Raw genomic sequence first — 27,494 nt, 5'->3', positions numbered from 1 at the left:
TCTGCCTTTCGCTGTGAGCTCCCAGGGCAGAGGCCCCTTCTCCTGGCTGATCCTGAGCAGTGTTGCTGCTTGGACTCAGGCCTGGAGGGGCTAAATTTTAAGGCTGGTATCAGCCCCTTGGAGCACAGGGGATTAAAATCTTTTGTGGAAAAGCCTAAGAATGTCCCATCTTGTTCCCAGAGTCACCTCTAGAATGTGCAATCATTTAATTAATTTTCAAATTTTCAAATTTGATCCTACTCAAATAATATATGAGCACTTAATAATTTAAAAAAATACAGACATAGCTAAAGTTAAAATGTATATGATTTTTTCCTCATCTTTTGTTGTTGTTGTTAATATAGAAGGTGTGGGTTTACAAAACAATCATGCAATAAAATACATATACCACCTTACTGACACCTTGCATTGGTGTGTTTAATTTGTAACAATTTATGAAAGCCTATTTTTATAACTGTACTATTAACTATAGTCCATGGTTTAACTTGGGGGGTTCACTGTGCATAAGTTTTTAAAAAAAATTTTCTTCTAGCTCCATATATACAACCTAAACTTTCCCCTTGTAAGTACATTCAAATATATAATCCAGTGCTGTTAATTATGTTCACAATGTTGTGCTGCCATCACTACCATGATTTTTTGTGTGTCATATATATTTTTCCCATTTCCCTTCAACCCTCTTGTCCCAATCCCACTCCCTGCAGACTTACAGGCAACCACTGTTAGCAGTTTGGATTCTAGACAGAACTTTTCAGATGCACATTATTGCAACCCTCACATACACAAACACAATGAGCCCATGCTTTTGCAGCTGCTTCTTTTTCTTAAACTGAAACGCTCAGGTTTTCATCCCCTGGGCTCTAAGACTCACCTTTCTAAGTTCTCTTCCAGAGCACGATGTGTTTCCCGCCTAAGAGTCTCCCAATGCTGAATGCGCCCTTCTCAGCAAATGCAATTCATTTGGGAATAACTCCCAGTAAATTGCCTGCAGTGTCTCTTTTTGCTAGAGACAACGGGCAACACCAGGACAATGCACGGTAGTACCAAACCAGTCATTAGTTTGAATGGGGTCTGAGAATTTTACTTTTTTCTTTTTTGGCATGGGCAGACACTGGGAACCAAATCAGGGTCTCCGGCTTGGCAAGCAAGAATTCTGCCACTGAGCCACCGTCGCACCACCTTATCTGGGAGTTTTAATCCTTTCTCTGTTTTTTAAGTATAGTAGATTGATGTGGTATGTTAAAGCTCTACCCCTATTCACGGGGTGCACGATAGAAGCTAGGACTGGCTAATGACCAGGGTTTTTGGAACATCAGCAGAGTCCTAGCAAGAACCTGGTCTTTCTTGAGCCCTTACTCGCTCTCAATGTCTTTACTTCCTCTCCCTCACTGCCTCAACCAAGAGCTTACTCAGAAAAACAACTTCCATGTGTGAGTTTATGCTACAAGGCACAGGGCATCAGTTACAAACTTCCCAAGAGACTGCCTCTTAAATTTCTTTTGTATCCCTAACACCTCATTAATGCTAAAAGTTTTAGCATGACCTCAATGAATGTGTTGAAGTAAAAAAAATACTGTTTAATTCCAGAATAATTGGCAGTACTAAACCAGGCAGACATCATCTTCTTTCCAAGGTCAAAAGTCTAGGCATCATTTCTGCACTCCTGGGTACGTAAATCTGCTCTTTCCAGCTGGCTTGATAGCTTGTGTCTGCATTTGTAGGGGCAGGGGTGGGGGTGCCGGGCTCAGGATCAGCATGTCAAGCCAGGCTCCTCTGAGTAAATGCAGTTTAGCAAGGGAAGGACAAAGTTTTGGAGTCAGAAGACATTTTCAGTCCCATTTCTTGTGTCATGCCTTTGGGCAAGTTGCTGAGCCTTTGAATGATGGGTCTAGGAGCTCAACAAGTGTTAACCCCTCCCTATCCCCTTCTGAAGTATGAATGCAGACCGAACCCGTGACTTCTAGCGTTGCATGGTGCTTATGGATACAACTCTGTCAATGGACAGGGTTTGGAAATCCCTATATTTTTAAAGAAGGCTGTGGAATTGAAGCATCCAGGAACCCCAGGGTTGCCTAGAGCTTCTGTGCCAGCCCAGGGCACCCTGTGCTGCCAAAACTGTGACACAGAAGAACTGCCCTGACCAGAGCCCACTGGTATAATCCCTTCTGCTGTGGGTTTCTCTAATTATGCACACATGTCTATCAGAACATGTTATCTCCTTAGTATTTCACCTGCCTCCCGTTGTCCCTGCCCCCAGAGCTGGGATTAGCTGGAGTTTTGCAGTGCAGTTTGAGTGTTTTCTATATGTTTTCTTTGACAAGAAAGAGAAATTTAAGCCTATGCCAAAATGCTTAGAGGGTAGTGGCATATGATAAATGCTGGTTAAGTATATGCTGGGTATTTATTATTAGTATTATTATTATTATCATTGCTTATAAAGTGAATTTTTCCGGATTAGCCCCAGAGAGAAGATAGGGGTCACAACTATTTGAACTTGCACAGCTTCCTCTGAGGGGAGCTCTGATTCACAGCTGTGAATGCACATAGACTCATTATATGAAGTAGAGAATTAAGCTACTCTGGGTCTTTTTCCTTGCCATTTACCTTCTCATCAGTCATCTATACCAAAGTGGGCAGTCCTTTGCAGGAAAGGCCAGGAAGGAAATGTGTGTTTTTTTCTTATCTGGAAAATGTTGATTACTGTAGCAGCACGTGCAAAGCTGTGAGGGTGGTCTCTCCTACTCTGGGAATGGGGTAAGACTAGAAACAGGGGTCAGAGGGTCTTGGCTTCAGTTCCCACTTGTCCTGAGTGGCCCCGACAAGAAATGACCTCTCTCTCCATGCCTCAGTTCTCCCATAAGGAATCTGGTAACCTTCAGATTGTGCCCAGGCATCCTAGGTTACTGGAGGTTCAATGAAGGCAGACCCCCTTTTCACCCTTCATCTCCATTTGAATCAGAGACACACCAATTGTTTCTGTTTTATTCATCAGGATTCTATGGAAACAACCTCTTGACTAAACATTCTGCATTTAAATAATAGTTGAAAACCCACTGAACTCAATGCTGGAAGGAACCCCTGTGATGCTCTGACATTTACAGAGAGTAAAGAGGCATAGATGGGCAGCCTGAGGGTCAGACCAAGAGGGAGAAATAGGAAAGAGAAGAGGTGGGAGCCCTGAGGAAGATCAGGGAAAGGGGAGTGTGCTGCGTACAGCATCGTCCATGCCTAGCAGTGAGGTCATTCCTGAATACCCTGCCACACCCGCCCCAAGTCATTCATTCCAGGACCCCACAAGGACTCTCTTTTTGCCCGGGCAGCACTGGGCAGCTGGAACAAAGAACAAGGGATTCAGGGTCCTTTCCTGGCTTTGTGAGACCCACTTCCCCCCTCTAATGCAACCCTTAGGTGCAAAATAAATGAAGCCCTGTCAGGGAGAACCTGCTGAAGCAAGAACTTTGCTTCTCCAGGGGTGCCAGGTCCATAGTCCCGGGATCTTTCTGTTTCTCCTGCCCCACATCATGTAGTGAGACTCAGGGCATTCCTCACTGCAGAGAACTGAATAAGGAAGAGGCATATGGGGAGAAAGTAACAGTCTGGCTTTTAAAATGAAATTTTACATCTAAATGTGAATTAGTTAAAATATCAGTTATTTTATAATTGGCTTCCTAAATTAGCATAAAGAAGGCTTATTGCCGCTGGTCTGCTGGTTTAGTGATGTGAGCTTCTCATGAACACTTGTTGAAGAACTTTCCTCTCCCCTGCTTAAAACCCATAAATAGGTTCCTCATCCTCAGAAGATGACCAGACACCATACCGTGGTTTATAAGCCCTGAATAATCTGGCTTCTGGCTTCCTAGCCACTAACTTGCTCTCTCTCAATAGCAACCCCTTATCCAATTCCAGCCACAACAGCCCCTCATCTGCTTCTCAGATACTCCCACCCCCAGAGTTTCTAATTTAGAAGTTCTGAAGTACTATCCAACGAGGTTGCATCTCTCATAAGTTCTCAGATGACACTGATGCTGCTGGTCCAGAGGCCATCCTTTGGGAACCACTGCACCGTCCTCCATCGACATACTTCCCTTACCTGAATCCTGCCATCCTTCATGTCTCCATTGAAGCTTCACTTGCTCTGGCTGCCTAGCATGGATTGAGCTCCCCTATTATACATGCTCAGAACATCCAGTACCTCTTTTTAGCACTTAAAATTATAAATGCTCATCTGTATAATTATTTGCTTATGCCTGCCTTCCCTACAATTCTATAAGTTCCATGAACAAAGAGCTGTAAGTTTCACCAGCTATCCCCAGTACCTAACACCATGCCTGCCAGATTGTAGATGCTCAATAAATACTTGTTGACTAGATGAATGAACAGCTGGATGGATGGATAGACAGATGGGTAGATTGATAATGGGTAGGTGGAGGGGTAGATGGATCTAGAAAGACTATCCATTTTAAATGAGTCTAGAGCATTAAAAGGGCTGGTCCCATGTAGTGAGGATATTGCAGAGATGTAGTAAAGGAGAGAGGGCACCTGTCTAATTAGCCAGATCAGTGAAATGCACCATGGCAACCAGGGGACTGGCAGCTACTACACACAGACCTCCCTCGTGCTCTACCTCTTTATATAAAACAGAAACAACACACTGGGAGGACAGGACCATGCTACACAGAAGCAGGGATCCTGTGTGCGGGCCCCAAGCTATGTGACTTCGTGTAAGCCTTTCCCTTTTTACAGTTTTCCCATCTGTAAATCAAGAAGGTTGGATCTTTTAGCCTTAAAAATTGATGAGAACCATATGCTCTAAGCAAAGAAGCTTCAATCTGAATAAGATCCAATGATGATTGAGGTATTTGGTACTTTCCCCTAATCTTGGCTCCATCCTGTCGGCAAAGAAAGTCAGGCTGGGAGGACTGACCTGGTCTGGGGTCCAGGAAGGAGGTGCTGGCTACTCCCTTGGAGCCTTTGTTTAGAATCATCAGGAACTGGAAGGGTAGCTCAGTAGCTGGAATTGGAAGGTGTCTGTTGTCCCCATAGGCCAGGGCCTCGGGGAATCATGGAACCAAAAGTCCAAGGGAGGCCCAATTACTGCCTCCCATCACCCAGCGTTTGGGTGGCATTCAACACGTGGTCTGGCTACCATTCAGGACTTAGCTATTTAACCAAGACTTGAAATGCACTTTTGTATTTCACATGAGTACCCTAGAAGAATTTCAACTCTTTGTTTCCTTGTCTTTTTGTTTTGCAATCACTGTTTTAGATAATAACTCTAAATCTACACGGCAACGCTCACAGCTTTGCTTCTTCTGGCTGTGGCTTCTCAGGGAGGAATCCACTACTCTAGTGCAAATGCCCAGCATCACTTTTCAAGGATCCGTCTTCACTTTGTGTTTGAGTCTGTGCATGTCTAAAGGTCTTCTCTTTGTTTTTTACGGTTAGGGAAACAGACCATGATTATGTGCAAAAATAAATTGAATAAGAAATGATTCAGAAAAGCTCAAAAGAAAGGGGAAAAAAAAGTATTATAAAAAGAAGAGCGAAGCGAGAATCTTTACTTTCTTTGCACGTTATTTAGTTAGAAAAATTTGTTTTAGTCTAGCTTTTTCGTAACAGATAAACAATACTTTTACCCAGATGTTTTGATGTCATTTTAATTGCTTCCTCTCATGATGCCTTTTAACATTAAGCCCTGTTTTTGTTTAGGGTTCTGTTTGTCAAGGGAGAAGTGTGGGTTTGTTTTTTCTTTCTGTTGGTGCACCAGGGACCTCCAGTTTCAGGTTATCAAAAAGCAAGCGCCAAAGGACCAGAAGAAAGTGGGGGCGCTTGCAGGTTCAATGGTTTGAGCTTAGAAAAGTTGATAAGAAAGATTAGAACTGAAGGATAAAAGGACTCTTAAAAAGCTAAGCCATTATAGGGTCCATTACTTCATATATATTCTCCAAAATCACATGAATGAAGGGGAAAAAAGGGGAGGAAAAAAAACTGGCTTCAGTTCAGAATGCCAATTATGTCTTTTTTAATCCCCTTTTCACAATTTCTTTGACATTTTGAACAGTGGCCAAAAAAGCTATTATAACTATAAAACATATTCATTGGTATAAATCTCATTAAGTTGAGCGATTTAATTAAGGTATTGACATGCTTAATTGATATGTGTAAGCCAAGACCATTTTCATATCTCATTTCCATATGCTTTCTGCTTTAAGAGAAGTAGGGCGCTAGATCTTTTTTTTTTTTTTTAAGCCTCCCTCCATAAAAATGCTACAGATTCATCTGTGGCCTGAGCCCCTGGGGACCACTTCCTGCCACTCTCCTTGGTTCTGAGCCAGCTACTTCTCTAAGTGGCGCTGCTCGGAGGCAAGGTGATGTATGCCGAGCTGAGTGCCTGTCAAGCCCTCTTATGATCAATAGGAGAATATTTATATTAATAAAGCACCAAGTTAATTAAATAAAACGGTCCTCTGGGTAAACTTAAGATACTAGAGGATGGGCAAGGAATCGATATATTCTGCCATTTGAACATTAAGTATGTGCCTTGAAATTTTATAGAGCTTTTAAAAACTCGCTTTGTAATGTAAAAAGTTTGAAACCTCCGCAAGTTTTCACTGCCAAAACCTTGCGTCTGACTTCTGGAGCTGAGGAAGATGGGAAGGACTAAAGCACCCACAGAGAGAAGCTGAGGGGGAGCCCGCAGGCTGAGCCTTCCATTGTCCTGGGTAGCTCCCCTCCTTGGAGGGCTGGTCTTGGAGAACAGAGCTGGGGTGGGGGCCAAGGCCTGAGTTCAATGCAAGGCCTGGGAAGGGAGAATGGCACTTCCTGGTCCTCAGAACCGCCCCCGGAGTCAGATGTGCAAGAAATCCTCACACCCACCTCCCTTTACTGGTTCCCTGCATCCTGAGAAAGCCAAAACCCTAAGAGCTTTGGAGAGGAACCAGCAGGAGTCTGTCCTTGGGACTCACAAACACCTGCTTGGCTTCTGCCTGTTCCTTTGCCTCTTGTTTTTCTCTCTCTTCTTCTCCCTGCCTGTCTCTTTCCATGTGCCTCTTCTTCTTCTTCTTTTTTTTTTTTTTTTTTTTTGCATGTATCTACCTGGATCTGTCCTCCTTCTCTTTGTCTATGTCTTTGCATTTGAGGTCTCTTCTGTAAAATAACTGTTTCTGTGTGTGTTTCTCTGGCTCTTTTTTCCCTCTCTCCCTTGTTTTCTCTAGTATTACTCTCACTCTTTCATTGTTGCTCTCTCTTTCCCTCTCTCTCTGTCTCTTACTCTCTGTTTCCATTTTTGTCTATCGACCTATCATCAATCTATCATCATCTAATCTCCATCTCTCTCTGCTGGTGTTCCCCAGCCCAGCCACTGTTCTCTTAAAAAGGAATGCCCTGAGACTCAGCCCCCACTCCACAGCAGCACTCAAACACTGCTTTCTGGTTCCATTCACTCATTCCTGGAGCAGCCTCCACCAAAAGGTTTGAGACAGGAAAGAGGACCGAGGCCTATTACATATTGCCTCTTGCAGCAGGGCTCATTTGCAGAGTCCTACTTTCCTAAGAGGTAACATAATATTTTCTACCTGCCTTTGTCCTCTCCCACAGAACAAGACTTTTATTTTTCTTAGCTCCTGCCTGCAGTGCCTAACTCCCTGGGTGCACTGAAGTCACCCTGTAAATGATGATATTCATTGGAATATAAGCCCCAAGACAGTTTGACAAGGTAGTGAGAATTCTCTTCTCAAAAGAGAGAGAATGCGACAAAGTCAACTCTCTCTCCTGCCTTGACTGATGTCATCCTTTCCTCTCATGGACGTTTCTTGCCCGGCTGTGGAAGCTCACCCAAGCTTCCTTCTGAAGGTGGACAGATACTTTGACTTGCCCTGAGTCTGAGTGGAAGGGGCTGGGTCAGTAGCACTCTGCTCTCAGCTCTGATGCTGTGTTTGGTTCGAGGTCACTCCTGGAGCTAACTCCTTTCCTCACTATGGGAAATCTCCTGCGGGCTTTTCTTCTCTCAGTTAACAATGCCCCAGCCAGCTACCTAGGGGGCTTTAACCTATTCCACCATCTTTTCAATCCCACCTGCCAACCTTGGGAGAACATGAGAGAGTCCATCAGGCAGAGTCTTTGAGGCACATACGCTGAGAGGAACCCAATTACTGCTTTATTTGGTATTGAATTTAACCTGGAGTTGCAGCTTTACAGTTTTAGAGTGCCTGTGTGATATTGCTCTGGAGCCAGCAGGCGGGGATTTTCTTGTCCTCTACTCACAGGTTTTGCATGCAGACCTCAACAGATGTATGTACTGATAATAGTTAGCATTTATTAAGTGCTTTTTATGAGCCAAGTAACATGCAAAGTGCTCTGAATGCATTATCTCTTTTAGCCATTTTATAATAATTCCCCGCCGCAGGTGCTTTCATCATCCCCATTTTACAGAGTTGGAAACTGAGGTGCAGACAGGATAATCTACTCATACAAAGTCACACTGCTTGTTAGTGGCAGAGCTGTTACTCTCGCCAGAGTTCCTCTAGGATCCAAGGCACGCGTTCAGTCCTGCACCCCACTGCCTCCTGTGGTCTCGGTCAGATGCAGGACATCTGGGTCAGGTATGAAAGGACAGGGATTGAGTTACCAGAAAAAGGATGTGGCTCAGTCTGTAGTCAGTGAACAATCTCAGGGGATACTCTGAGCCTAATCAAACGAGGTGTTTCAGAAAGTCTCCCCTTTCTCCCTTCTTTCTGTACCCTACCTCCTACCATGGAGGTCCTTTCCTCTTTGCCTGAACGCGGGAGTTTATTGTATTTGGCACAAGCACGTGGCAGCAGTCTTCCATTTTTCCCTAATTAATATCATCTTTGCAGGTCCCTGGATTCTCCCAGCACTCCATGTCCTTTGTCTAGTGCTTTCCAAGCTAAATGGCCAGAAGCAGGTCTGGGATTAAATACTAGTGTTCACTTCAAACTGTAAATCTATTGAACTGCATCCATTTTTACATAAATAAACAAGAGAAGAGCCTCTGTTCTCCAGTGTCAATACCAGGGCATCCACAGGTGTGAGTTATTAGCAATAACTGTAATTGCTTTGAATGGAACAATAAATAGTGCAGGGGACCATGATGAGAAATTCCTTTCTACCGAATTAACATGGCTTAATAGTTTAAGCTGCTATATACTTCATCTGACACTGGGCTTCCAGGAGCTGGCCTTGCAGCTCTGCTGCCTGAGCTCTTGCTGAAAGGCTTTGCTGCTTTGCTGGAAGATAATTTTGAACATTTCTGAAGCCACATTGATTTTATTGGCAGATGATCCCAAGATAGCATCTCACCTTCACCATTGAGGTTTCACTTGGTTAATGGGGTTCTGAAAAGTTCCAAGAAAGAACAGGTATCTAGCAGTCACATTTATTTGAGCTGCAGCCTTCTGCTCCAGATTCCAGCCTCTGGACAGCCACAGCCCAAGGGACAGTCCCTGCATGTTCACATTTCTCCAGTGAAACAGTATGGAGCATGTAACAGTGACCCTCGTGCTATATCCCTTAGTGTGGAAGGGAAGAGTTGTTCAGTTCACAAGGGATAGTCGTAGGGTTAGCCAACCAGGCACACACAGAGAATGCAAAGAGGAGTGTTCAAAGAATCCCTTTCTTATGATCGAGTTGCAGTTTAAGGTTACAGCGAGGTGCAGATAAGGAACTGGCTTCATCTCTTCTCCCTTAGCCCTTCGGACTTTCTCTCTTCCTCTCATTCCCCTCTTCTGCTTATTCTCAGGCTCAGTAAGGACTTGCACATCCTTTGGACAGTTGGGCAGGGCAGAGTTGGATTAAAGTGTAGGTTATCCCAAAGATAATCAAAACTTCCCCACTGCCAACCAACCCTTTCTAACATCGTTTGTGCTAAAAGCGTCTCCTTCCTTACCTGGCGTTTCATCATCTCTATGATCCTGTCTCAATGAATGTCAGGATTCCAAAGCAGGGAGAGGAGATGTTCTTGGAGATGAAATGTTGCTAGGCACACAGCCCTTTTCTGGATTGAATTCATTTTCCAACATCTGTTGTACTTTCTCAGGCCAGGTCTGAACTCTGTTCAGAAAAACTGAATTATCTGTCTCCTTAGCCTGTCTTCCCATTAGAATTGCTCATTCCCACCTTCAGCTTTGCTAGGTAAACCATTCTCAGTTGAATGCTTTATCTCCCACTCCTTAGAACACAAGCCTTTTCTAGTGGCATCGTTCTCCAGCATGACACTCCATCGGCGAGGCCAATGGAAGGGTGGACAAAGAGGGCTATAGCCCTTTATAGTCTGAAGGGACAAGCTGCGCTTGAAAAACTAATCCTCATAGTTTGAGATTTATTCTCCATCATCCAGGAACCAGGCAATGCCAGGCAGTCATTCCCAATTTTTTATTTATCTAGTCAACAAATATTGTGTAAGCTGTGTCAGGGCCCATGTTCAGCAAGCCCCTGCCCACGCGAAGCTAACGTTTTCGTGAGGGAGCTGGTAGAAAAGACCATGGGACCTTACAAGTCCAGGCTCTAGTAATCCTCTAGGTTAGTAGCAACCTCTCCAGAATCAAATTCTCTTTCTCCTGTACTCAGGTTGCTGACTTGTCCTTAGTTTTTTGGTGAAGTCCAATTTAATAAAGTTCAATGGACCACTTTGGTATATGATCTGCCATTTTGCTTGGACTTTCTTATTTCAGGAAAAGATAAGGTGACATGAAAAGACACTGAGTTAAGCACAAATTCCCTTCCTCCTTCTTGACACCAACAGAAATGGGCCCAAGTGGTAACTGGAAACATAGACATGGAGTCCATAAGAAAAACGTGTTATTAAAACACTCCCTATCCCCACCCCTTAATTTTTGCTCATTATTGCATAAGCAGAACTTCACCAATGAGATAATGTGCCTCTAAACCTTGGATAACAGGCTGCAGACTGGGGAGTCAAATGTGGGTGTCCAGGTCAACAATTCATCATGGAGTGGGCCAAATGCACACACTTCATTTCAGAACAATTCCATAAATACTCCCCCTGCCTCTCTGCCATCTCCCCCTCGCTCACAAGGTCCCATCTCCTAATTGCAAAAGCTTTCTGGCATGGGGATGCCTTTGTGAAGAAGAGAGGACTCAATTTAGGCCAGCTCTCTAAAGAAGACAAGGGAACAAGGACACTTCTCCAATTAATCAGCAAATGCCTGGCTCCAGCTTTCAGGCCAAAGGATCGATTTACATAAAGCTACTTCTTGAGATGAATTTGCCTCCCCCTCGGCTCCCCCCGCATTCCCCTTGTCCAGCCAGCATTAGACATGCTACTGGATTTCAGATTGACAGTGTCAGCTACGACAATCAAATTAGGGATGAAAGCCTCAGATGGTTGCCAAGGGAGAGGAACAGAGGGAGAGGAGGGGGCGGGGAACAATATGTCAACCTCGGAGAAGAATGGATTGCACAGAAATGCACTCCTTTTCCCAAACTCCATTGGGCAAGCAAACAGCATCAGACAAAGAGAAAAGAAAAAAAAAAAAATACCAGCCTCCATCCTTTTGCAGTAGGTGGACCCCACCAAGGTTGATAAATTAAACCAAAACATACCATTGGGCCTAAAAATGGACAAGGACCTATCTTAAGTACATAATTAGATTCTTACCATGAGATGATTTCCAGCATCAGATGTCTGCATACAGAGGAAGACACCAAAATCACTCTTGTGTTCCCTGAAGGGTACATGGGTGCTGGATGCACAGACTCTGAAGTCAGACTGCCATGGGTTGGAACCCTGGTGATGTATCCTGGACCACTTACTGACTGACACAAGGATGGTTGAACCAAAACAAAAGCTACAATTGGGTTGATAATGGAAGCTCCCCAATCCCATCTACTGTTACTAAATTGTGGTAATCCCCAGGATTAGTGAGCTGTTGAGCAACTCAGCCCCTGTACCATTTGCTGGAGATGATCAGTCACTTATAATGCTGTTTCATGAACACAAAGCACCTTAGTTGGAGTTGTATGTGATAACTAAATGAAGAAAGCTTCTGTTTGAATTGGAAGCATTAATTAACCCTGCCAGTCCTGGAAAGGTGGTAGTTTAGAAAGACTCAGATTAAATCCTACGGCTTGAAGGAGGTCTCCGCTCTGGGTGGGGGGAGGGCCGAAAGACTGGAATAACTCAAGCCATCCCTTGCTCCCCTGGATCTGGGGATTTCAGCCTTGTCCGGCTCTGTTTCACATTTCCTATTGGTATAGCCAAGCCCCCCTCCCCCAGGCAGTCCCTCATTGGGTTTCTTCAGATTGGCCTTGACATCTAATAGCTTTTTCCCTCTTTTAGCAATGAAGATTCCCATAGGGACCATAGCTATGGCATCCAGCTCCTAACCCTTATTCTAGAACTGCACTGTCCACTACAGTGGCTGCTTAATCTTGAATGGCTTTTGAACACTTAAAATGTGGCTAGTCCGAATGAGATACATGTAAAATACACATCAGATTTTGAAGACTTGGTATGAAAAAAAGGAAGAGTGTAAAATATCTCAGTAATAATTTTTATATGGATTACATGCCAAAATGTTAATATTTTTGATATATTGGGTTAAAGAAAATATACTATTAAAATTAATTTCAAAACCTGTTTCTATTTTTTTTAAGTGGCTAATGGAATGCTGTATTTATAATCACATACGTGATCCACATTGTATTTCTATGGAACAGCACTGTTTTAGAACTAGCAGCTCAACTCTAGAGAGGTGTTGGCCTCTGTGCCATCCCTGGGTTAAATTCTGAACCTGTGGGTCAAGTTCAATTCCAAGCTGAATTGCTTTTTGGGCCAACTCAGAGAGTTGTTTGATTTTTGGGGAAATTAATTGAGATGGGTCCTGAATTGCATAACTCCCTTTCTCACTAATCCTGTCTTCCACATTGAGCCTGTTTTACTCATTTATTTGACTTGTACAGCCCTGAAGCATTTGTGTTGGAGACCCCTAGGACATGTGGCCATAGAAAGGCAAACAGGGTGCCCTGTTGTAACTAATCACAAAGCAACCCCAAAGCCCTCCTTCCACTTGCAGCCTTTTGTCTCAGCTGCAGCCTAACAGGCTCTTTCCTTTTTCCCTTTGGTCGGAAAGCTCACTGGGAGCATGCATCTGCAGCCTGGTCCTCCCCGGACTTTTCAATCCCTTAGAATGATTTTGCTCTGTTCTGCTAAAACCCAGGCCTTTCTCCTCCATCACTGCTAACTCAGCCTGGCTGCTCATTCAGGCTCATCAACTGCCTTGCGGCGATTCTTCTCCTAGATTACAAACTATGGGAAAATCACTTGTCTGTAAACCCCACCCTGAATGTCTTAATCCAGGACAATTCCAACCTCCTCTGCAGGGTTGGGAGAGTCCAGGGGGCAAAGTATTTGGTTTACTTCTGCCACAGCTCTGTGATATCAGGGGAGGGCGTAACCATCCATGAGACTCTTCACCTTCTCTAGATCAGCCTCCAAAGTGGGCACCTGAATGATTTGCTAAAATACAGATTGATTTTGTCACTCACCCAACCTCAGCCTTCCTCAGCTACTCTCTCCGGTGTACATTCTGCACAACGCCAGTTGTTTAAATCGGAGACCTTTGCATCTCAAATCCAAGATTTTCCCTAAAACCAGACTAGACACCCAAACTAAGAAGCTATATTTGTTAACTTGATGGTAATAAAATGAGGAGAGTATTTTGCTTGTGTATGCTCCACTAAATCTTAGAAAGCTTACTTGCCCATTATCTGTGTTATTTATCCCCGATTTCATAGAGATACAAACTGAGGTTCACTGATGTTTTTAGAGATACACAGACCGCACAAAGCAGAGGTGGGACATGATCTAGACTCTAATCCGAGGCACTAATCATCTTACCCACTGTTCTAAAACTTCTTCAAAATTAAATTTCCAGGGCCCATCCCCAGGCTTTCCAATTCAGTAGGTGTGGCATGTAGGTCCCAGGAAACTGCATTTTAAAATAATTTTTATTTTGGAAAACTCCACACATATTTGCATGGTAAAGCCCCCTGTATACCCGTCACCCAGTTCCAGTAATTGTCAACTCATGGCCAATTTTATTTCATCTATACTCCTAATAGAGTTTCCCTTCTTCTCTTACTGTTTTGAAGCAAAGCCCAGACACTATCATTTCATCCTGAAGTATTTCAGTATGCATCTCTAAAAAATTTAAGCAGAAAGAACCAGAACCACGATACCATTATTGTACCTAAAGTTTAAAAGTTAACAATAAGAAATCTGTATATTTCAAAGCACCCTAAGTGGGTTCTGATCAGATGGTTGAGGAACCCCTCTGTGACAGCCTATATGATATGTATATGATGTGTCTCTTAATATCATCTTCATACTGTCTCGATTTTTAACTAACTCTCTACTTTGAAATACGAAAACAAAGTACCTACCCCACCTGCCAAGAAACAGTGATTCACATTGGTAGCTTTCCCTTTTTCTCCCTAAAAATGAAAAAGAAGATTTAGTGTCCCGAGAAAAACAGAGCTGTAAAATCTGGTCCTCAGTGGTTGGGGACAATCTGAGATATGAGTTTAGACACAGGGTTCTTCCTTGTTTAAAAAATGTGAAACGACAGCTCTTACTTTTTAAGATGTCTAGATGCTTACATTCATATATGGCAGGAGTTTTGTTTATTTGTATCTGGAGTAAAGGAGAATGGAATGTAAGCTCCGTGAGGACAGGAAATTGATTCTGTCCATGTCTCTATCTCAACACCCAACATCATGTAGCACTTGGTAGGTGCTCAGTGCATTTTTTAGTGAGTGAGATAGAAATCTGAGCCGACATTTAATCAGCCAATATTAAATATGTGGCTGATATGGCTTGGGCTCTTCTAATGAGCTTGTCAGAGAAGGCTGAATGGGAAAAGCTCTTATTGATACACGTCACTCAATAACTTCATAAAATCAAGGGAGCAAGCAATGTAAACTGCTGCAATGAAATGTTCAGAAACACAACTGAAGTGGTAGGAAATAATTGTTTTGTTTTGTTTTGTTTTTTTTGTCCCCCATTGATACTTTGATTCTCTGGATCCTGAGATATGTGGCAGTTCTTTCAAGCAATGATTCAGTTACTCTGTTGTAATCTCCTTTGGTGACAAAAGATGCTATTGACCAGAGGGAGGTACCAGGGTTTCTAAACCAGGACATACGCTTGGGGCTTATTTGGTTTTGACAGTGACCCAACTGCAAACATATAATCTTGCTTATTAAGATAAATTGCCTGCAGAAGAGATTTTACCCATTAAGATCAATCCTCCCTGAAGTCCACATTGTAAAATCCCCAGGGAATAATTTTCCTGCAAGTCTGTCACTCCTACTGTATAAAATAAAGTAAGCAAAATAGCCTTTCTCTTTCATTCCTGGAGCAGAGTTATATGTCACAGGGTTGTTATATATTAAGATTGGGGAGAGGGGTGGGTCAAGTTTGTATAGGATGGTAGAGTACGAGAATTTTTTAAATCCTTAAATGAATTTTGATTGATATCTAACATACCAATGAGCTGCTTTCTTCCTACTAGGTAGTGAATGCAATAGCAATTTTAATATGTACTCAGACCAAAGAGAACCAGAATGGTAATCCACTGCCTGATCCCAAATCCAATAATAATTCCAAATATAGATGGTTCCAAAAATAGATGCTTTATTTTAATTTGACTAATCAAAAGTTGGTGCATTTTTTTAATGACTGAAAAGTCTCCATGATTGATCTCAGTACAAGGGGAGGTAAACAAAGAAATGCAAACCTTGTTGCGTACCAGATTGGATTGTTCTGGTTTTATTTGGTCACTTAACTTCCTATAAGGTTTCCTGATCCATGACCCTTGATGTGTCATCTTTCAGAGGGTGATTTTTTCAGTCTTCTGAGAACTTTCTGATTCAGGAGAACTGTCCTTGAAGACTTTTTATGAATGATTTCAGTTGGATCCCCTTGGATTCCCTTTACTGGTATTGGCACCCATCCTCTGCTCCTTTGGTCTTTGCTGCTAAAGTCTCATTCATCGCTGGGAACCTCTTCAGCATTCTGCACTTAGATTTCTAGAGTCATCTCATCTACCCTTATGGAAAACATGGAGAACCCAGGAATTTGCATTTCTCTTGGATGGTCCCCAACCAAAGACTGATACAGGGACCAAGACCTACCTCCCTCATTTAGAAACAGGAGCTCCCCACAGTATTGGACTAAGTTGGAGACTTCACCTGGTCGCAACTTTTTCCCCTTCCCCATCTTACTGCCTCCTTCCTTTACTACTTTCATTAATCATGTAACCCTTGAATTCTTGGCTCAGTGTTGGCCTCTAGTAGAAAATGCACTGACTGACTTTTTTCCTGAATCAAGCTCTCCTGCTTCATCCAAAAGAAGCTAAAGTCTATGGATACATTTTTCTAGATGATAATTAATGGGAAACTTTAATCCTGCCCTCTGATTCTGTGGAAAGAGTAGTGGTGACATGAATGAGTTTTGCTCTTTGCAGGGGTGTAGATGTATGTCCTGGGAATGACGATAAAGGGTGTCTTCAGCGATGTAGATGCAGGGTTAAATCAAGGAAAGTCCAAGAAATAAATGCAGCCATTCACTGAACGCTTACAGTGTTCCAGGCACTGTGTTAAATGTATTACTCTATCAACTCACTTCATTTTCACAATTAACCTAGGAGGTTGAAAATATTAATAGCTCTAGTGTAAAGATGGGGAAATTGAGGCATTAAGCATTTTTAGTAACTCGCATGTTCATACAGCTAGTAAGAGGTTCCACCCCACTTCAGAAAAAAAGAATTTCTCAAGTTTCCAGGAGCCTCTTAGCCCCATTTTGTAGCTATGGAATAACTTGGGGTTGACACCTAGAAGAAATCCACCCCCCCCCCCACATTGCCATGTAACCTAGAAAGGACTTCCTGGCAGAATGAGTGTGACTACAACAAGTACATTCTCCCCACCAGAGCAAAGAGGAGAGCCTTTTCCTGCTGCTTGTGTGGTGATCTTGCCCCGTAGACATGCGACAGGCAGTGGCGCGGGTGAAGGCGGGTACTGTGGTTCACTGTTGCTCAGAGAACAAAGCATGCCTGACATTGCAGCAAGAGCTACGGGAAGCATTTCAAAAGCTCCGTTGGAACTAGACAACCTTTCAATCCATTTATCAAAGTGTCTGCAGTTCCCGTTTCAAGGTAGATGAAGCAATAATAAATTTGCAAAGAAAGTTAATCTGTGTCCAAAGCATTTTAGTAAATTAAAAAGGAGGCGGGGGTAGTTGGCTGGAAGGGGGATATATTGCTTCTTGCCAGCTCCTATTTGACTTACTGTCTCCTTAATAAGTCCTCTTTGGTCTTGTGTTTTTGGATGGAATAATCAGTCGGTTAATCATTTTCCGGAAGCTGGAAAATGCACTTTAGCTAATGTAGTTCTCCTTTTCTTCAGAGCCCTAATTATTTAAAAAAGTCATCCCAATTCCTAGCTCCACTTCTCGATCAAGGAAGCCTTTCCCACCAGCCATCTTCCTTTATTTCCCCCAGAAAATCCCAGCACATCTCCCCCTGCCCTTGCCCTACTCCAACCTCAGACCTTTCTTCTAATGGAAAAAAAAAAAATTCCTTTCTCTGGTCACTTCCGAGCATTTCCACCCTCCTTATTATGAGTTGTTTCCCTCACGAAAGGCGAGGCACTAAGACCTGAACAAGCAATTGGCTGAAACTGGGCTCTTGGGCGTTCTGGAGAGATTTTGTTATTTTTATTTAAGTGTCGGCTGAAGATGGTGGCTCTTGTCTTTCTCAAGGATGACACTTAACAATAGCTCCATGCTCTGGCATCACGCTGAGATAAGTACACTATTAGGAACCCTCACAAAGACCCGGCGATAATTGTGAAGGGACAGTTACTGAAAATGAAGCACCCAGGCCTGAATTCTCCTCCACGCCCCATCAGTAACACCATTAAAGCTGTCAGTTTGTCAGCCCACTGGAGGTATTTATGAAATCGATATACAGTCCTGCAGATGGGATAGTGGCAGTATTGTCAGCCAGAAAAGAGCGGCGCAATCGAAAATAAAATTAATAAAATTTACAAGCAGATTGCCATTGGGAACAGATAAATTCCCTACCGCTCACCGTTTTGCTCAGTTGGGGTAAGGAAGTGGAAAGAAAGCAGTGCTTTATACTGGACTACTGAAACTCCGTGTAGGGCTGGGTGTATTTACAGCAAGAAAATAGTGAGCAGAAACCCAAGTAGCTGGCCCACCAAAGTGTAGGGTTTTGCCTGTGCAAATTGCCTTTGTAGAAGGTCTAACGGCCACATCACCAGATTTTTCGTCTTAAATATCACTGCAAACCAGAACCTCCATACAATAGGGGAAGAGACTGGGGATACCTTACACTCAAAGTGTTAGAACATGGCAGGAATACGTGCTCCTTCGTCCAGCTTCCCTGCCACGGTTAGGGCTGACAGCTCTGAACCTCTCTCCTCTTTGCTCCCCCTGCCCCTGGTTTTGATCCACAGCCATTCACCAGAAGTGTGACTGCGACTCCTCTCCCAGAGTGGCCAAAGACAGCAACAAGCCAGCAGGGTAGCAGGCGGGGGCTTAGTGACAAGGAGACCAGCCTTCACTTAACACAGAACACGGGGCCCATGGTGGCTGCCTGAGGCTCGGGGTAGCCCAGATGCCTGGTAGAAATTGAATTAGCTGGATGGCAGGACCTGGGCCCCTTCTCCTGGACGCTGATGAAGAGCAGCCGTGTGACCTCCGTGACACCGTCTGACCTCCCCTGTCATCGTGGGCTTAGCTCAGCGCCCCGTCTCCAGGCTGGAGCCCTGCTCATTGAATCAGGCCCAGCCGGAGGAACCTGCCACAGGGCTCATTGTGCATCTCAATTTACTTACATCAGTTGCGGGCAGAGGAAGCTGGAATTGAAATGGGGAGCACGCTGTTATTCAGTCCTAGAAATCGCCCGTACACACCCGTGCACCCTACCCCAGCTCCTTGCTTTGATGACTTAAAGTGCCTAACCGTGGCCCCCAGCCAAGCCCCAAGTGCCTCGAGCTTCAGCCAGCGGCTCAGAGTGTGGGGAGCTTCTCTCAGCATGTGAGAGCAGAAAAAGGGGCACCTCTCTCCTTCTCTTTATTTTCCTCCTGCCCCTTTGCAAAATGTTAACTTAAAAGGCCCAGGCTTTAGTGGAGAATGACTGTCGTGACCACTCCTTCCAAATGTATTTGGAGTCATCTGCAGCTTTTGATTAGGTACTGTTGGAAAATCAGTGTACACCGATACAATCTATCTGGAGAGTAATTTGGCATTTAAAGATCCATTTACCTGTGACCTAACAAGTTCTGCTGATAGGATTTTATTCCAAGGAGATATTTGGACAAATGTCCCAACATGTATGGGCAGGAAAATTCATCCTAGTATTTCTTAAAATGAGAAATTACAGTAACAACAATCATAATAAAAACAATCATCTAGATGTCCTATAACTTGGGATCATATGGCCATCCATACAATTGGATGCTATACAGCCATTAAAAGTGTTGGCATAGATGTACAGTTCAGGACATGGACAGATGTTTTTAATACAGTAAGTGAAAAAAATAGGTTATAACAGACTGTCTACTCTGAGGTCATATTGGTTAAATTGTAAATTACTACTAATGGGTAGTAGTTATCTCTGCGTAGTTTTTTTTTTTATTTTAACCTTAATATTTGAGTGGGTTTTTTTGTGTGTCCCCTTTTCAAAAATAAACAAAATAAAACAAGCTAAGGTTGAGGCATGCATGCTCAGCAGGGCCCCTTTAGGCCTGATGCGTGTTGATTACTCATTGAGAGCCCAACCAGGCTAAGCTCTGACCTAAATGAAATCCAGGTGTTCAATCTAAAAATAGAATCAGTAAAACAAACAAACAACAAAGAGCCTGCCTGGGTCTTAGAAAAGGAAATTGAGGCTTTGGGTAGTGATAAGGTGGAGGCAGGGACAAGTCTTGGGTTTAGGCTGGTTTCCAGACTGGCCCCTCCATCCCTTACCCTCCTGAAAGAAACACCTTAGCAGTGGCTTGACGCTAGATGAGGAGGTGAGGGGCTGGGGGAGGGTCCCTCGATTGGATGGGTTTTGGAAATGCAATTTGAATTCATCTTGCTGGTCACAAAGAAGATCCGGGAGGCTCCCAGAATCTCTAGGACTCTAGATTTCGCCCCAGTGGTCATCCCCCATCACCGAATGGCCAAACTCTGTTCTGATCCCAGATGACAGAGGCAGAGGGAGTCCCGAGACGCAAAGGGCAGTCCTGGGCGCTGGGAGATTGCGTGGTGTCGACCCGCTGTGGGGGAGGGAGGCCCTGGCGGGCGGGGGCAAGGGGTCGCCTCTGGGAGGTGGCAAAAGACCGGACTGGGTGCACAGTGTGTGCAACAAATAACCCGGCCTCTTGGCTCGTGGCCTGGAGGTGCGAGACCACCCACAGAGCCCGCCCCGCAGGCGACCGCTCCCCGCCTGGTAGCCATTTCAGCAAAGGCCATCGCTGGGAACATTGCCAAGGTTTGTAGCAGCCCCGCCGGAGACTAAACAATCCCCCCAACACTTCTGGCCACAGAGGAAGCCTCGGAGGGTTTTTGTTATCTTAATGAGATGCAGATAAAGCCGGGCCTGGGTCTTAACCACCGCTGTGCCTCTCCTCTTCTCGTTTAGAGATCTGAGCGAGAACCAGATCCAGGGGATCCCGAGAAAGGCGTTCCGCGGCATCGCCGACGTGAAGAACCTGTAAGTGATGTTTTTGTTGCTTCTGTGCAGATGTGGCTGACTCGGGTCCTCGTGGCCAGAGCCGGGGGCGGGGGACGGGGCAGGGCGATGCCTCACGACCGCTTCTGGCCAGGCGCCTTCGGAGGCAAACTGAGGGTCGTGCGCAAGTGGTTTCCAGGAAACACACCTCGAACTTCACACCAGCATTCCAGGGTGCGCGTCCTCTCCCATCCTTCGCCCCCCCAAGATGAGCAGTCACAGCCCTGGATCAGGGCCTACCCGGAGAATAGCTCTTGTGGTCCCAGGCACGACTCACCTTCTCCAGACATCATCTATGAAATGTGTAAAAGGGGGAGCGTTGTGTGCAACTGGGAAAATGTTGAAAAAAACTAGTGCTGCTTACAGGGTGAGTGTTTGATAAATGGGAACCTGGCGGATGGGGATGATGAAACCCTTGTGCTCCGCTCAGAGAACTCTGGACTGTGTGTTCTGAGACCTTTGGGGATACTTCGTAAGATCCAGTACACTAGGTGTGTATGTGTGTATTTTTTTTAGCTCTTTATTTTGAAATAGTTGTAGATACATAGAAAGTTGCAAAGAACGTAGAACAGAGAGGTCCTATATACCCGACACCCAGTTTCCCCCCAAACCTCACACGATGGCAGCGTACCGTCAGAGCAGTAAGCTAATGCTGTGCAACCCACAGACCCTATTCTTCAGATTTCACCAGTTTTACATGTACTCTGTCTGTGTGTGCGTGTAGTTCTGTATCGTTTTATCACATGTAGATTCGTGTAACCACCACCACCATCAAAATGCAGGACTGTTACGTCACCACAAAGAACCGCACTAAGTTTTTGAACTTGCCAAATAATGTTCAGCATTTCCTACATGGCCTTCACCGTTTGCCCCTTAGCAGTGACTCCTGGGCCTTTTCCCTCATGAGGAGTGCTCCTGAATTTCCTCCCCAAACACATGTCGCCCATGTGTTCAGAACGTGCGTTGGGAGGCAGGCACAGAGAAGGTCTGGTTTGCCTGAGCAAAGGTTTCTGCCCGCTGTCCCACTCCACAGACTCAAATTCAACTTGAGAAGTCAACTCGAGGTTTCTCTCTCTCTTTCTCTCTTTTAACTACTTTGTCATTTTCCTTATAACGAATTTGAGTTCACTGGGATACCAAAGGGGAGCTGACAATGCCTTCCAGATGTTGGTTATCTTGCCTCCCCCGTTGCTAAGCCCTTAGAGGAAAGCCTCTGTTGTTTAACACAAAAAGCACACAGAGGACCGAGGCATGGGGGGCAGAAGGGGTGAAAAAGGAGCAGAGAGGCTGTGAGAACTTTGCAAGGGGCCCTTAGTCCTGCCCAGAGCCCGGGAGGACGATGGACCCAAAGACATTGAATGTGCGTTCCTTCCCTGGGCAGGTATAGGCCTCACAGGAAGAAAAAACTTGCTGACTCTGTATATCTCCCCGAGAAAGTGAGACACGGAAAAACCCAATCCTTCAAAACCACTAAATAAATAACGACGGATAATCTCTCACCCTGAGGTGGCACTTTTCACATTGCAGAGTGCTTTTACAGCATTCTGTTCCTTGGATTCCAGGAACTCAACAGCCTGCATGTGAACCAAGGCCAACACATTGCATTAATTAGCATCACAGAAAGTCAGGCCAAGAGGGAACACAGAGATCCTCTAAAACCCCATGGTTCAGTGGCAAGAAAATTGAAGCCCAGAGAGGAGCAATGGCTAACTCAAGGTCAACCAGCTTTTGATGATTGAGCCCAGAATTAAAATTTTTACATCTATAAAGCTATAGATCTGTCGGACCTCATGGCTCTGATTTTAAATGGATCAGTTAACCAAACTGTGTGTGTGTGTGCCGTGATGCTATATAAGCAGGGTTATGTCATTACCGACTACATTTTTTTAATTCTCAAGAAGGTGATTCCATCCCTCAGTTGTCCTCAGGAGTCGCTGGGGTTTTGTTTTGTTTTATTTGGCTTCATTTTGGTGTGTCTTGTCCTGTAATACCTTTAACCACACAATGGCCTCAGGAGTCAAAAGATTCAAGAGCTTGGACCCCTGAGTCACTCCAGAAAGTGCTGTCACTTCTCTAGCTTGCTCAGATATGGGTTCCTCAAGAGTCTGAAATCAGCAAGGTTCTCTCTCTATAGAGTTTATAGCCAGGATGTGGGCAGAGCAGGGAGTGGGAAATAAACTCACTCCTTAAAGGAAGAATTAATGAACAGAACTAAAAGGAGATTGGTTCCTTTATGCTTTTAATCAATTCAGTCAGCTCATATACTTGGTCAGAACCTTTAAGACCCAGGAGAATCACTCGTGTTTCCTTCCAATATAACTGGGGACAAGAAACATGTGCATGCAAGAGAATGCTGGTCATGTGAGAATTGACATGAAAGTTGTCAGATGAGTTGCTCCACACAGTAAGTGGCTTTCAAGAGTTCAGAGAATAAAAGTAGCTTTAGGTAGTGTGGCCTAGAGGTTAGAATTGTGGCTTTGGAAGTACAGTAGTTCTGTGTCTGAATTCCACTTGCTCTAATACTGGCCCTTTAAGCTTAAGTATTTGACTTGACATCTCTTGAGCCCAGGTTTCCTCTGGTGTGAAATGGGGGTAAAAATTGTAGCTACCTCCCAGACTTTTGTGAAGGTTCATGAAGTAATACGTCTACATAGCGTAGTGCTATGCTCGATACATGGTGGGTATTTAGAAAATTCTAGGTGTTGCTGTCTGCCTTCGCTGTAAAGACTTCGACTAGGCCTGAATAATGGTTAGAATTCCCTGTGCAAACAAGGCAAATAGTGTGTGCAAAGTGTAGAGACAAAACACTAAGGTGTGTTTGAAGGGACAACGGCAGAGTCATATCATAGGAGTAGAGGGATTGTGAGTTAAAATAGTGGGTGATGAGATTAGAAAGAGAAGTGGAGGCCAGATGGTAGAGGACCTCGACTGCAAGAAGTACGGACTTTATTTTTTTATTATTTTTTAGTTTTTTATTTTTTTTAAACATAACAGTGTATAAACACAAACATCCTTACCATATGATCATGCCATTCTTGGTATATAATCAGTAACTCACAATATCATCAAATAGTTGTATATTCATCACCATGATCATTTCTTAGAACATTTGCATCAATTCAGAAAAAGAAATAGAAAGAAAAAACTCACACGTGCCATACACCTTACCCCTACCTCTCATTGACTGCTCGTATTTCCATCTACCCAATATATTTTAGCCTTTATTTCCCCAATTTTATTTCTATACCCCTTATCAGTCCCTTTCATTGATCACTAGCATTTCAATCTACTAAATTTATGTTTATATTTGTTCCCCCATTATTTATTTATTTTTAATCCATATTTTTTACTCATCTGTCCACACCATAGATAAAAAGAGCATCAGACACAAGGTTTTCACAATCACACATTCACATTGCAAAAGTTATATCATTATTCAATCATCTTCAAGAAACATGGCTACTGGAACACAGCTCTACAGTTTCAGGCACTTCCCTCCAGCCTTGCCAATATACCTTAATTAAAAAGGTGATATCTATATAATATGTAAGAATAACCTCCAGGATAACTTCTTGACTCTGTTTTAATCTGTCAGCTATTGACACTTTATTTTATCTCATTTCTCTCTTCCCTCTTTTGGTCTAGAAGATTTTCTCAATCCCTTGATGCTGAGTCCTAGCTCATTTTAGGATTTCTGTCCCACATTGCCAGGAAGGTTTACACCCCTGAGAGCCATGTCCCATAGATAGCATTTTGTAAAATGCAATCACAAGTAGTACGGACTTTAGATGTAGCTGCTGAGATGCCTATAGAGGCACAGAGATGAGTCCAACATGAGGGATCAAGGCTAGTACTTGGGGAAGAGCACCAGAACTGAAAGGAAGAGTCCAACTTTTAAAGAACTATATGAGAAAAAAAGTCAACAGAACTGCCAATCAATGAGCTATTAGAGGCCAAGGAGAGAGAAGTGAAAAAATGATGCATTCCAGCTCAGACAATCTAGAGAATGAAGGTACATTCTCATAATCGTCCATCCATCCATCCAGTAAAATATTTTTTGAGCTTCTACTGAATGCCAGTTCTGGGGGAAACAGCAAAGATTAAGATACATAGATCTGTGCTAGATCTATAGAGATAGAAGTTTCTCAGAGCTCTCACTCCATAGAGAGTGAAAGGGCAGAAAGAAGAGATAGGCGTAAAAGATCATGAGTTGGGTTTTAATCATGCTGGGTATGAAGTAACATTAAGTGTCCTGCCAGTAGTGTGGATGGAACATCTTCTCTGTGTTAGGAAATTATTGACTCTGACTTCTCAGGCTGTTCCTGCTGGTGAAATGACTTTGGTGAAGCCACACTACATCTCTGGAACTCAGTTTCCTTGGTTTTAATAAGAGGGAGTCAGGCTAAATGATTGTACATCCCTAAGAGTAAATGTCATGTGGGCAATGGAGATATAAGACCAAAGCTAAGGGACAAATTCAGGGAGGAGAAGCCTCTGGATAGAAGTGATAATCCAAGTTGTGTACTTAAATATGCATTAGTACATGCGAAATAGGAGGTGCTTTGCAGATATTAAGTTTGTATAAAACCTGTTAAGAAAACACTCCTACTACCAGGCCTCAATCACTCCCTTGTAGAATGTCTATCTTGTGAATGATGAATAGCAAATTTTACATCTCAAGGATGCACATCCAATCATCAGCATATTTGAAAACCACCTTGCAGCCTCGGGCCTCCTCCATCATCACTTCACGTGAGCCCAGGGAATACAACACTATTGTACTATTACTTTAAGTAAAATAAGAGCAGAAGATAAATTTTTGTAGCATCAGGCTTAAAACTAAATGATACGTGAAGTGACGATCAATTGGGCTTTTCTGTGACACCATATACTTCATTAATAGGGAAAAAGTCATGGATTGTCCATTTTATTTACAATTTTTATAGCTCTGAAATGGGTTTTCTCTTTTAGCTTGTCTTGACTTTCCCCTTCAGGAAGGAAGAGGCAATGATACCACCATTTCCTGGATGATTAAATTAAGTCTCTCTGAGTGTGTGTGATTTAGCCAAAGTCAATAGACAAAATCAGGCTTAGGCTTCCCCACTTAGCCTGCCCTTAGTAGCACAAGCCAAACCATCCCTTGGGTTCTACCCATGGACATGTCCATCCACCCAAATTCCTTCCCATCCAGTAATGCCAGCAACAGGAGAAATGGGAAATAGCCAAGAAGGATGCTGGGAGGTGGAGGCCCTTCTGACTTATGCCAACAGGCAAGAGTGCAACTTTTATCAGAGCAAGAGAAAGGGAATAAATGGTGTTTGAACTCTGTGGCATTACGGGGCCACTAGCAAAATGCACATACAAAGGGACTTGGTGCCCTGCCCTCTACCCCAGTGGAGGGAAGCCCTTAATTGCTTCCTGCTTCTCCAGAGAACAGAGAATGTAATTAGCTGGGGATAACACTCTATGCAATTACTGAAAGACCCAGCTGGTTTTGTGAGCTTATCCCCCTTTCTGCTGCCTGGCTGCAAAGGCAAGAAGTACAGTGTTTAAAGCAGTCAGATGGGCAGGTTGCGTGAGAGAAGGAAACGCTCAGACACACTAATGTGTAGCAAGGCCAACAATCAACATAAAAGTATTAAATGCCTTCTTCATGCAAACACCGTGCTGTGTACCTGACAAAGACATGGTGAGAGAGAAGGGGGTAGGAAAAGAGAGAAATAATAATCAGACAGGCATAGACACGGGAAAAAAGAAATGAACTGGGAAAAAAGAGAGATGACAAACCATAATCCAACAGAGTGTAATAAGAAAAAGACAAAAGCCAGTATGGATTGTATTTTTAAAAAAAGCAAAAGAACTGTCCCCTTGCCCTGTCTTTCTCAGCAGTTACGTTTTCCTCTGTTTTTCAGTTTCTATTTGCGAGGACTCTGTAGGACATGCATTCCAGAAGGGAAAATCAATAACCCCTGTCTTTGCTAGCAGAATTTGGAATTGACGGTTTCAAAACAAAGCTGGGCAGGCGGCCTTTGTGTTCTCTAGTTAGAGTGTGTTGCCGCACTGCCCGCGTCTGCCCTCCTGCTTCCTGAGATTAATGAGGCTGTCTCCGCCTTGGTGAACAGGAAGGCAGTTTTGTGTGAGGGTGAGGGAGTTATGGGGAGGGATGTGAGGGGATCAACCTGAACACAAAGCACCCATTCATTTGTAGCAGCTCGCTGCCCTTTCATTCTATACCTGCGCCTGGACGAGCGTCCACGTTTCTTGTTGTGCCCTGCCAGGCCCTACCCAATCTGGGTCCTCTCACTCACATCCTGCTTCCCAGGCTCCTTTCTGCCCTTGCAGCACCCAAGCTCCTTCCTGCCCCTGGGCCTTTGCACTTGCTGCTCATTCTGCACCCTCCAACCGTTCTGGTCCTCCTGGTCTCAGCTCAAATGTCATCTCCACGGAGTGGCCTTCCCTGACCCAACTAAAGCAGTTCTCCACCCCCACTGCCCTCCCTCTCTGCCCCATTAGTCAGTTATATTTCTTCAGAGCACTTATCACCTTCTGAAATTATCTCGTTCGTGTGTAATTTGCCTGTCTCAGCACTGTGGTATTCCCAGTACACAGACGGTTCGTGACACAGAGTAAAGTTGATTAAATATGTACTGAATGAATCAATGTGTTTATTCCTTAAGTATTTGCTGATGGCCTATTACATGTAAGAATCAT

At 43.9% G+C, this 27,494-nt stretch overlaps 1 protein-coding gene across 1 annotated transcript in view; it reads left to right on the top strand.

The window, feature by feature from the left end:
* The window catches only part of SLIT3 (slit guidance ligand 3), a 617,936-nt gene that overhangs the window by 399,721 nt on the left and 190,721 nt on the right, over window positions 1-27,494 (top strand). The window contains exon 5 of the mRNA XM_077137609.1: window positions 20,694-20,765. Coding sequence (XP_076993724.1) covers window positions 20,694-20,765 — 72 coding nt within the window. The remainder of the gene's footprint in view (window positions 1-20,693; window positions 20,766-27,494) is intronic.

This window comes from Tamandua tetradactyla, chromosome 20, assembly GCF_023851605.1.
Source record: "Tamandua tetradactyla isolate mTamTet1 chromosome 20, mTamTet1.pri, whole genome shotgun sequence".
NCBI lineage: Eukaryota > Metazoa > Chordata > Mammalia > Pilosa > Myrmecophagidae > Tamandua > Tamandua tetradactyla.
The sequence above is the reverse complement of the archived record's forward strand: the minus strand, read 5'-3'. Positions and strand labels throughout refer to the sequence as shown.